Source organism: Coregonus clupeaformis, chromosome 3 (assembly GCF_020615455.1).
Source record: "Coregonus clupeaformis isolate EN_2021a chromosome 3, ASM2061545v1, whole genome shotgun sequence".
Taxonomy (NCBI): Eukaryota; Metazoa; Chordata; class Actinopteri; order Salmoniformes; family Salmonidae; genus Coregonus; species Coregonus clupeaformis.
The window spans coordinates 44,882,590-44,894,945 of NC_059194.1; the positions used below are offsets into that span (position 1 = coordinate 44,882,590).

At 43.5% G+C, this 12,356-nt stretch overlaps 1 protein-coding gene and 1 non-coding gene across 3 annotated transcripts in view; both read right to left on the reverse strand.

The window, feature by feature from the left end:
* The window catches only part of LOC121579070 (cytoskeleton-associated protein 5), a 69,162-nt gene that overhangs the window by 25,407 nt on the left and 31,399 nt on the right, over positions 1-12,356 (reverse strand). For both annotated transcript variants that reach the window (XM_041893337.2, XM_041893336.2), the window contains exons 21-28: positions 10,016-10,190; positions 9,295-9,408; positions 9,065-9,193; positions 8,629-8,823; positions 6,539-6,671; positions 6,076-6,176; positions 4,935-5,054; positions 3,069-3,218 (exon numbers count right to left, since the gene is read on the reverse strand). In XM_041893337.2, the coding sequence (XP_041749271.2) occupies positions 3,069-3,218; positions 4,935-5,054; positions 6,076-6,176; positions 6,539-6,671; positions 8,629-8,823; positions 9,065-9,193; positions 9,295-9,408; positions 10,016-10,190 (1,117 nt within the window). The remainder of the gene's footprint in view (positions 1-3,068; positions 3,219-4,934; positions 5,055-6,075; positions 6,177-6,538; positions 6,672-8,628; positions 8,824-9,064; positions 9,194-9,294; positions 9,409-10,015; positions 10,191-12,356) is intronic.
* On the reverse strand, positions 2,868-2,976 carry LOC121580412. Its single transcript, XR_006003067.1, has one exon. It is a non-coding gene; the product is annotated as a small nucleolar RNA SNORD67 (small nucleolar RNA).

Consider the following 12,356-nt stretch of genomic DNA (forward strand, 5'->3'; position numbering starts at 1 on the left):
TTGCCAGAGATGTCCGTCTCACCTCGTACACATCATCGAGTACGGTTACATGCACACAGTAATGCAATTGTGGATAGTCAGATTAAGAATAATTTGATTAAAACGTTTACATGCTTTGCAAAAAGAAAGATTTCCCTAATAATCCTGCTTACATGGACACATCTGAAATCAGGCTACCTGATAAATCAGGCTACTCTGATAAATGCAGAAAATAGCCAATCAAAATAAACGTTCTACCCCATGTCTGATTCTGAGTTTGGACAAAGTTTATATGTGAAAACTACTTCTAAGATGTATACATTCAGTTGTTCTGAACTCACTTCACTCGTGCTAAAGAGGGAGGCTCGCTCGGCTGGTGCTAGCATACGTGCAGATCAAATACGCAGCTGGAACGCCGTTTAAGGTGTTAACATGTCCTAATCATTTGAACGATTGCTCAGAAAACCAGGTTATTAAATCGGCGTATGCTTACTTAGATTTTGACCTTACGCTGATTAAGATAAGCAGAGTAATGTGTTTACGTGACTATTGCATAATCTACCTACTGCCATTAATTTAATATCAAATTATTACTGTGCATTAGGGTTGGGATGTATCCAGATTTTCATACCGTTTCTGTACCATACCAGGGTATACAGTATTACCAGAAGTGCGCACAAGGGGTGCCATTTCTAAAAATCAATTTTAGAAAACGCACAAACAATTTAGGCAAAGGGATCTTGATCCAGGAAGGGATTCAATGTCTAGTCTGGGTACCAGTCTTTTTAGCTAACATTCCACTCCATGTCATTGCCAAAGAGACTGGCCTTTCAGCAATCTCAACGTTCAATATGCAGCTGGATTTACTGCGGAGTTGCTTGTTGGTAATAACATTAATATTGGAAAGAACAACATTATCTGTATCCATGACATGTGGAGCCACGAAAATAGAATTCCAATTATAACAAAGTCAAAAATAAACATTTAGCTAGGCAAGTCGTATTTTGAGGCTTAAAATCAAAGCAAAGAGTTTTTGTGGCTGGAATTGCAGTATGTATTTAGTTTGGGAATTTACACGAGCCAGCTATTTTTGACAGACTGGACAAACAAACAAAAAACTTGCATAGCAACCGGATATCAACGTGTTCTATGGAGAGAAGAAAGTGAGCGTTCCAATATTTTGATAATTGTTGTGATTGGAGGATAGCGGTGAGGATTATCGAATCAGGATCAACTCCTCAAGCTCATTAATGATAGAATGTTCATATTTGAAGATGGCAGAAAGGCCAGTCTCTGACAATGAGAAGGAGTAGAATGTTAGCTAAAGAGACTGGTGCTCAGGCTAGAATGTCTCTGCTGTAACCAAGAAGCTTAATTTTGTCATCTAGCCACTTAGCTAGTAAGTTAGCAAACCAAATGCAAAGCTGGAGCCCTGAGCTGGATGTCATTTGACACATCTTAGAGGTTTTACAGTTATACTTACTTCATAGTTATTAGCAGTGGTGGTGCACTACGTTTTTAAATGTTATATTGAAAATTATACCGTTAGCATTTCGAAATACACTACATCACCAAAAGTATGTGGACACCTGCTGGTCGAACATCTCATTCCAAAATCATAGGCATTAATATGGAGTTGGTCCCCCCTTTGCTGCTATAACAGCCTCCACTCTTCTGGGAAGGTCTTCCACTAGATGTTGGGACATTGCTGTGGGGACTTGCTTCCATTCAGCCACAAGGGAATTAGTGAGGCCGGGCAATGATGTTGGGCGATTAGGCCTGTTTCGCAGTCTGCGTTCCAATTCATCCCAAAGGTGTTCGATAGGGTTGAGGTCACGGCTCGGTGCAGGAGAGTCAAGTTCTTCCACACCGATCTCGAAAAAAACATTTCAGTATGGACCTCGCTTTGTGCACAGGGGCATTGTCAAGCAGAAACAGGAAAGGGCCTTACAAACTGTTGCCACAAAGTTGGAAGCACAAAATCGTCTAGAATGTCAATGTATGCTGTAGCGTTAAGATTTACCTTCATTGGAACTAAGGGGCCTAGCCCAAACCATGTAAAACAGCCCCAGACCATTATTCCTCCTCTACCAAACTTTACAGTTGGCACTATGCATTCGGGCAGGTAGCGTTCTCCTGGCATCCGCCAAACCCAGATTCGTCCGTCGGACTGCCAGATGGTTTAGCGTGATTCCTCACTCCAGAAAACACGTTTCCACTGCTCCAGAGTCCAATGGCGGCGAACTTTACACCACTCCAGCCAACACTTGGGATTGCGCATGGTGATCTTAGGCTTGTGTGCAGCTGCTTGGCATTGGAAACCCATTTCATGACGCTCCTGACGAACAGTTCTTGTGCTGACGTTGCTTCCAGAGGCAGTTTGGTAGAGCATGGCGCTTGCAACGCCAGGGTAGTGGGTTCGATCCACAGGACCACCCATACGTAAAAATGTATGCACGCATGACTGTATGTCGCTTTGGATAAAAGCGTCTGCTAAATGGCATATTATATTATGATTTTACACGCTTCAGCACTTGGCAGTCCCGTTCTGTGAGCTTGTGTGGCCTACCACTTCGCGGAAGAAATTTGATGAACTGACTTGTTGGAAAGGTGGCATACTATGACGGTGCTCTTCAGTATTGGCCATTCTACTGCCAATGTTTGTCTATGGAGAATGCATGGCTGTGTGCTCGATTTTATACACCTGTCAGCAACGAGTGTGGCTGAAATATCAAAATCCACTAATTTGAAGGGGTGTCCACATACTTTTGTATATATAGTGTACCCCGGTATATCGCCCAAGCCTACTGTGCATGTAATTGTACTCATTGATTGATTTATCGTGATGCTGGAGTAAGTCTGTGTTGGTGGTGGTGTGTGTGTGGGGGGGTGAGTCAGATGGCCCATGTGCACATTGGTGTGTCCCCAGAGAGGTACGGGACACCTGTGCCACTGCAACCAGCCCCCTGACTGAGGGTGCAACTCATCCCTCACCAATTCACTACATCTGGGTCAGTATATAGCTCACCTGTTATGGTGGTGAAAGCTCAGAGTTAGTGCTGGAAGTCTATGTATGCGTAGGGTCTCACCTCTATCATGGAGTTGATGGCTTTGATGTGGTGCTGAAAGTCATGGGAGAAGAGTTCCTCCTGAAGCCACTTGGCCACACAGGGAGCCATCTGAACTTTAAGCTGCTCCACATACTCGTCGCGAGGAGACCCAAAGTTCCACTTTAGCACCTACAACACACAGGGGATACATTTAACTCACACAGTGTTTACTCAACAAGCAAAAGTGAACTACACTTCCTAATCTGCACCACCAAGCACTTTTGCCCATAGATGTGCACACACTAGGGCTGACCCATTTAGTTGGTAGCCCCAATCTTTTTTTGGGAGCGTCGCAAATATATTCTTTTTGGGGAGGGTTTTGCACACGAGACACCCATCTGAGTTGCGCCTGTCTCAGCGGACTGACTAATCCATTGCAGAGGACGAAGGGATGGCACCCGTCCATCACTAAGACATGTGCTATTGAAATTGTATATGGTTATATTATGTAAGAACAGTGGTGCAAAACTAATAATAAGGTGTATTACTTTATAAATTGTGTTTTCAGAATTGTATGGTTTACTATACTGAACAAAAACAAAACAATTAAGATTTTACGGAGTTACAGTTCAAATAAGGAAAATCAGTCAATTTAAATAAATTCATTAGGCTCTAATCTATGGATTTCACGACTGGGAATACAGATATGCATCTGTTGGTCACAAACACTTAAAAAAAAAAAAATGGGCCTCAGGATCTCGTCACAATATCTCTGCATTCAAATTGCAATTGTGTTAGTTGACAGTAGCTTATGCTATAACATAACCCCACCTCCACCATGGGGCACCCTGTTCACAACGGTAACATCAGAAAACCGCTCGCCCACACGACGCCATACACGTAGCCTGCGGTTGTGAGGCCAGTTGGACGCACTACTAAATTCTCTAAAACGACGTTGGAGGTGGCTTAAGGTAGAGAAATTAACATTCAATCCTCTGGCAACAGCTCTGGTGGACATTCCTGCAGTCAGCGTGCCAACTGCATGCTCCCTAAAAACTTGAGACATCTGTGGCATTGTGTTGTGACCAAACTGCAGCCTTTTATTGTCCCCAGCACAAGGTGCACCTGTGTAATGATCATGCTGTTTAATCAGCTTCTTGATATGCCACACCTATCACGTGGATGGATTATCTTGGAAAAGGAGGAATGCTCACTAACAGGGATGTAAACAAATTTGTTCACAAAATTTGAGAAATAAGCTCTCAGCGATATGACGTAGATGCAGAAAGCAAACAGCATAGTGTGCACGATGCTCAACTTCTCTGCTGTTTTGGTGCCCTGGCTAACCAAGCTGTAACAGCGTGAAGTGAACCAGTGCACATGCGCAGATACTGTGAGTGACTGTGTGAGAGTCATGCATCTCGCTCATCGCAATATCTGGGGCGCTGCTCGTGGCAACGTCCTTTCGCTGAGTCTACCAGATTTTTTTTTTTGCAGACAGCACACACACATTAGCCTAATTGTAGCCTAAGACTTACCTATCGGTACATACGGTAGCTACTTATTAGGCCTACATAAGACAAAATGTCAAAAAGTCTGCAGTACGGCAGCATTTCATTGTTGTAAAGGATTACGCCAAATAAAATGGAATGCAAACTAATAACGAATATGACAAACCACTTGAACAGTAAGTTTGCCTACTTTGTTATTCTTCTGGTTATCTTGATCTTTGGCTCCCGAGTCATTTGTGTGTCTTAATTATTTCATCAAACAGCATCAGACAAGCTCAGTACATATAGTTTATTATTAAAAAAAAACACATAGGGTGTGTCTATGGACAAATATGTTAAAAAATGTACACCAATCGATTGGTTGGGGACAGCCCTATTGCACACACACACACACCTTCAAGCTCTTCTCATCTTTGACACGTAGATCCTTGCCATTGGGCACCAGGGTGAAGATGGGACCAGACTTGCCCTCCTCTTCTTTGCCCTTACCCAAGGGCTTCTTCCCAGCAACAGCCTGGAGAGAGGTGGGGGATATAGGTTCAAAGGAGCATCAGAGCGATGGAGGACTGGAAATTGACCCTTATCAAATGAATGAGGAAATGGGGGGGGGGGGGTAGATGAGAACAGTGACCAATTAGGCAAGAATGCACCAGATAAGCAGCGTTGTGAATCACCTCTAACGCCGTGTGCCTGGAAAAAGAGATGGGTGAGAGTGGTGTAGACTTGGACCAAAGGTAGTCCCTAGAGAAGAAACACAGCTAAGCCCAATTTTAACACCTCAATTTGTGTGCGATTCCGTTAATGGCAGTGTGTTTGCCATAAAAAGAAAACACTGTGCGTGTCATCAACTGGAAAAGAAACGTGCATGTCATCAACAGTAGCAGATAGTCCGAGTCCCCTTCCAAGTGCATTTCCTTTCAGGCAGAGGCCTGAGGTAACTGCTGTTTACGGTTCTTTCCCCTGGCTGAGCCTTTAGCTTGACTGGCACTAGGCTCCTTGTCCAGACTGGTGTTAATGCCCCCGTTGGAGCTCCTGCTGCTGTTTATGCTGGAGTTCAGCTCCTGAGACCTCCACTAGCCACACAAAACACCAGGGTCGTGTTCATTTGGCATGAAACGGAACAAAACTGATAGACGGAGGGAGTACCTGTACTTGTAGTTCAACAAACGCTTGCTTTCAGTTGGTTTTGCTACGGCATGCCCTAATAAACAGTCCGTTTCAATCACACGGATTGTAAATAAACCCCTCCATTCTGGATGACCACAGTCTTAAGTGACTGATTCATCAAAGAAAAGTTAAATTGTTCTGAATTCGCCTGTAGATTATTAATAATTTTATCTGTGATCAATATAAAACGAGCACACTGCCTAGGTGGTCTTCATCAAAGGGAGAATTAAAGTGAAACTTTGGCACGTTCTAGCACCATGATCCAACTATCTGAGCCATGAGGTACAGTACATGTAACACAAATTTGGATATTGGTGAAGCTCCTATTGAGATGCAGGAAAACACGAGAACAGCTTTGACTCACTAACCTTTCCTTTGGCTGGTAGTGCCCCTGGTTTGACTTTCTTTGGGTCGGCTTTGGGTTCGGCGACTGCAGAGTCTTCAATGGGAGCCTGGGTTTTGCTCAGAGCTGAGGGGATGCGACGGAGAGAAACATGGATTTTAAGAACACAGGCTTTTCGTACAAAAATATGGCATGTTTGTTAGAGATGCCTATGGGTCAGGACACAACTTGAGTTGGTTTGCTTTTAGTGTTAGCGATGCTAGCTATATTTGAGGTCAGGATTGAAGAAATGAAAGCGAATCAATTTCTACTTATTGCTCAGGGATGGCCAACATCAATGCTAGAGGGCCACATCAGGACTTAGTAATTAAACTGTAGGGGAGCATAAAAAAAATTAACAATCACATAATCCACCGCGGCCGCATTTTGTCTGCCTGTTGGCCCTCCCTGGATTATAATGCCTTTAGTAGTGCTGTATGTGAACCCACCTGCAAGGGCTTTGGCTGGGGGGACGCTGGCAACAGGCATGGTGGGGGCAGCTTTAGCAGGACCAGCTGATTTAGCAGGCATCACAGCCCTGGCCTTGTCCAGCATGGCAACCACCTGGTCCTTAGAGGCAGGCTAGACAAGAAATCGATTCATTTCTCATGTTCTATTATCAATTAACTTCAAGACAGTGTTTATTGCAAGCATATTGGGAGTGGATTAAAAGATACAGGTAACAGCCAAAATAAAGGAAACACCAACATAAAGTGTCTTGAAAGGGTTTTGTGCCACCACGAACCACCAGAACAGCTTCAATGTGCATTGGCATAGATTCTACAAGTGTCATTCTCGATGAGAAATTACATAATTTGGGTGTTTTGTTGATGGAAAACACAGTTTTAGGGCTGGGCGATATAGCCTAAAAATCTTAATAAAAACAAAAAACTTATGGGTGATTCACAATATATATCTTGATTTTGTAAAAATGTTTCCTAAATAAGCGTTGTACAATTAAAGGTCAAATACACTGCATTTCAAAACAGACAGCAATAATCTAATGCATTCATGGCTTGTGAAGTTATACCTAGGTTAAATATAAGCTTTCTACAACCATAAGACCCCCTATTCATTTAATTATTTTATCAAAATAGTTTACCTTGCTTTTTGTTGTTGCAATAATCACTGATCTGGCTTTCAAGTCTGTCTATAAAAATGCACTTTCTTTGTTAAAAATGTAACTAGAACCATGCATAATGCACATTCACTGATAATGACTAACTTCTTATAGCAGGCATTAGGCTATAGAAAATTAACACAGATCTAAACAACCTCTCAAGCCCACGTGCTAGTGATTAGCCAGCTAATCTTTATATTTCAAGTTTAGCCAACTTGGATCTATTTGCTAGCTAACAAGGTTGAACAGTGGAATTGTTATGAACACACCCTTCTGTCTCCAACTGTTTGAAAGCATATTAGCCTTTCCACTTGTTCAGATGTTGAAATCAAGTGGCCTACCTTATTTCTCAGAATGAGAACGAGATGCCAATTCCTTATATAATTGTGTTTTATGCTTATTGCACATTTATAAAAACCAGACTAAACAGCTAGTATAACAGTCTTTCGCTAAAATGCTGCTAGTGGTACCTGGTACCACAATGCAGCACGCGACAAACTGAGCATTCATTTTCAGGAATCAATGTTAATTGATACTATCTTTTTAGTAGTGTCTGCTCTGCGCACAATTTGAGAAGTTGAGACATAAAAAGGGTATAGTTTGAAAAGTGAACTTCTCTATATCAGTTAAATAATGTGTTTGTGTCCATATTGCCGATTCTGTTGGACCAAACCTCAAATGCAAATTGCGAGTTGAAACCACTTGCCAGAGAGGAACTTTGTTAGAGTGAGAGACAAGGGGAGGGGCTTGGGGTGTGTGTAAGCCATAGAGGAAGAGGCATATGTCCAAAATAAGGCCAATGTGTTTCTATGGGCTTATTTTGGACCTAAGCTTGTCGCCTGCCTTTCCGTTTTTGGGACAACAATTCCCATTGTTAGAGCGGAGACGTACATCTCGTCATTATATACAGATCTCTGGTGTAAATGGGGAAGGTACACACAGCGCAGAGAAGTGAAGCAGACGAGACCAAAAATACAACTAGAACAAGCGGAAAAACGCTCATAAAAACATAAAATAACAATACAGGCATTTGGAATATCTCGTAAAGACATTAATTTGAAATATCGCCCAGCCCTACGCCGTTTCAGGTGCCGCTCCAGAATCTCCCATAAGTGTTCAATTGGGTTGAGATCTGGTGACAGACTGCCATGGCATATGGTTTACATCATTTTCATGCTCATCAAACCATTCAGTGAGCACTCATGCCCTGTGGATGGGGGCATTTTCATCCTGGAAGAGACCACTCCCATCAGCACAGGAAATGATTCACCATAGGTTGAAGATGATCACTCACAATAGCTGTGTATTTATTGGCGTTTACCCTGCCCTCTAAGGGGTTGAGTGGACCTAAACCATGCCAGGAAAATGCACAGTAGATTAAAAACAAGGTATGCACAGTAGCTCTCCTTAGTCCCCTACCTTCAGTTTGCCTGTGGCCTTGTTCATCTTGTCGAAGCCCAGGTGCATCATGAAGACAGGCAGGGCATCCTGGGCTCGCTTCCTTACGTCAACGTTGCGGTCCTCCAGGCAGCCGAACAGGGGGGGTACACACAGCATGAGGTCGGAGGGCACTGAGCGCATGGTGGGCAGATGCACTGCCAGCCAGCCAAGCACCTAGGGAGGGACGAGCGGGAGATTGAACCAGGTGTCACCCAAGCCATAAAATTAGAGCGTTTGGCCAATTTTTATAACAGACTATTTTAGAGGGCGCCTCTGACCATTCCCTTTGAAATGACCTGCAGCAAATAAGAAATACAGGGCCACAAATGTAACAGTTATACTGATATCATGATAATGTGTATCCAAGTCTTCAATCACAAACCCTATCCATAACAACCCCCCTCCTCACACACACCTCCTGTCTGAGGAAAGGGTTCTCCCTCTTCAGCTCTTCAGACAGCTCTTCTCCCTCCAGCCACTCCTTCATACCAGTCTGCTCCACCCAGGAGTTCAGGGTGGCCATGGCTGCAGCACGCACTGTGTTCTGAGGAAAGTCCGTGAGAAGTGTGTGGGTTTGACAATAAGTTTGTGCGCGTTTCAGTCTATGATAGAGAGATGGGGTGTTTGTGACGTGTGTGTGTGTACCTTAATATCCCCCAGCACAGTGATGACTGGTATGCCCAGGGTCTTGACATGCTGTTTGAGGGACGGGCCCATGGCAGTGGCCATCTGCTGCATGATCGACAGGGTCTGCAGGACCTGAAACAGAGAGACGCATACGAGGTGATCACATATATGTAGAATCATTTAACTGGTCACATGATGATCACATCAATATAATATATATATAATATGCCATTTAGCAGACGCTTTTATCCAAAGCGACTTACAGTCATGCGTGCATACATTTTTGTGTATGGGTGGTCCCGGGGATTGAACCCACTACCTTGGCGTTACAAGCGCCGTGCTCTACCAGCTGAGCTACAGAGGACCACAAGGCAGTAATGACAAAGCACTGAAAAATCACTGTTCCTGTGTCAATTCTGGAGACGTGGAAATGACAGTCCCAGCTCCGACAGTACTATTTTATGTTTAATTTTTTACACACGTCTGACATGCAATTTATACCGGTGCGATTAATGGTAATCCGCAGCATGCACCAACGCAAAGTCGCAGCATGTCGAGCAACAAGACTCTCTGGGAGAATCAGATAGAAGGGAAAATGACATGCAGGCAGACTGCTCTGAACTCTAATCCACATATAGGCCTAAGCGACGGTATGGTAGTTGTTCCGCATCTCTGAAATGTAAACCCACCTAAACATTCACTCACATTTAGAGAAACACACTCAGGATGTAACACTCACCAGGATCTTGTTGGAGTCGGTGAGGCGTCCCTTCAGTGTGATGGGCAGGTCTCCCAAACTGGGCTTGATGAACTTGGCCTCGGAGAGTACTGCAGCCACCTCATTCAAACCTTCCTTACGGATCTTCCAGTTCTTATCGCCCACCTTCGACACCATGTCCTCTGTGATCTTATCACTACAGCGAAAGAGAAAACTGAGGTGTTAGAAGAGCCATTTCTTTGACCATGATGAAATGCATCCAGTTCTTTCAGTTCTCATCTAAGCACTGATCTGACCAGATTGGATTTGTGAAAGCAATACAGTACAAATGCCAGCACATTACTTTAACCTCAGAACAATGGCTGCCTGAAGGATAATACCGCTGACAGTCTTGGTATCATTCTACCCGGGAAGTTTTCTATTTTTATGTTTGCTTAACAGAAAAAAACTCAGGTGCACCACCTAATTTTAGATGGGGGCGTCCAGTGTGATGCTAACCCATAGAGTTAAAGGGTACACGTGAGGTTTTGGATAAAGGGAGATAGCCCTCAATTGTGCTGCCCGTGCACTCACAGAAGCAGCCATTGCAAAGCTTGAGATAAGCTCTTTAGTACAGTGTTTCCCAACCCTCTCATCAGGAACCACCAGATGTTTCACATTTTTGTTGCAGCCTTAAACTGGCACACCTGATTCAAATTAGTCTACTAATCATCATCCCCTTGACTAATAAATTGGCAGACCGGATTATAAGTCCGCAACAAAAATGTGAAAGGTGAAACGTCTGGTGGCCCCTGAGGAGAGGGTTGGGAAGTACTGCTCTAGTACACGGTTTTGCCAAACTCGGTCCTGGGGCCCCCCCCGGTGCATGTTTAGTATTGTTGCCCTAGCACTACACAGCCGATTCAAATAACCAACTCATCATCAACCCCTTGACTAATTGAATCAGAAGCGCCAGTTAAGCACTTAATCAAAAAGGTGAAAAGTCTGGTAGTCCCCGAGGAGAGGTTTGGAAGTACAGCTCTAGTACATCTACAGCCCCAGTAAAAAGTTTGGATACACCTACTCATTCCAGGGTTTTTCTTTATTTTTACAATTTTCTACACTCTAGAATAATAGTGAAGACATCAAAACTATGAAATAACACCTATGGAATCAGGTAGTAACCAAAAAAAAAGGTAAACAAATCAAAATATATTTTATGTGAGATTCTTCAAAGTACAGCTTTGCACACTCTTGGCATTCTCTTAACTGGCTTCATGAGGTAGTCACCTGGAATGCGTTTCAATTAACAGGTGTGCCTTGTTAAAAGTTAATTTGTGGAATTTCTTTCCTTCTTAATGCGTTTGAGCCAATCAGTTGTGTTGTGACGTGACAAGGTAGGGGTGGTATACAGAAGATAGCCCTATTTGGTAAAAGACCAATTCCATATTATGGCAAGAACAGCTCAAATAAGCAAAGAGAACGACAGTCCAGCATTACTTTAAAACATGGTCAGTCAATCTGAAACTGGCTCTCATGAGGACTGCCACATCAAAGGAAGACCCAGAGTTACCTCTGCTGCAGAGGATCAGTTCATTAGCCTCAGAAATTGCAGCCCAAATAAATACTTCAGAGTTCAGGTAACAGACACATCAACTGTTCAGAGGAGACTGCGTAAATCAGGCCTTCATGGTCAAATTGCTGCAAAGAAACCACTACTAAAGGACACCAATAAGAAGAAGAGACTTGCTTGGGCCAAGAAACAAACGCATTGGACATTAGACCGGTGGAAATCTGTCCTTTGGACTGATTTTTGGTTCCAACAGCCATGTCTTTGTGAGATGCAGAGTAGGTGAAAGGATGATCTCTGCATGTGTGGTTCCCACCGTGAAGCATGGAGGAGGTGGTGTGATGGTGCTTTGCTGGTGACACGGTCTCTGATTTATTTAGAATTCAAGGCACACTTAACCAGCATGGCTACCACAGCATTCTGCAGCAATACGCCATCCCATCTGGTTTGTGCTTAGTGGGACTATCATTTGTTTTTCAACAGGACAATGACCCAACACACCTCCAGGCTGTGTAAGGGCTATTTGACCAAGGAGGGAAAGTGATTGAGTGCTGCAACAGATGACCTGGCCTCCACAATCACCCAACCTCAACCCAATTGAAATGGTTTGGGATGAGTTGGACCGCAGAGTGAAGGAAAAGAAGCCAACAAGTGCTCAGCATATGTGGGAACTCCTTCAAGACTGTTGGAAAAGCATTCCAGGTGAAGCTGGTTGAGAGAATGCCAAGAGTGTGCAAAGCTGTCATCAAGGCAAAGGGTGGCTACTTTGAAGAATCTAAAATATATTTTGATTTGTTTAACACTTTTTTGGTT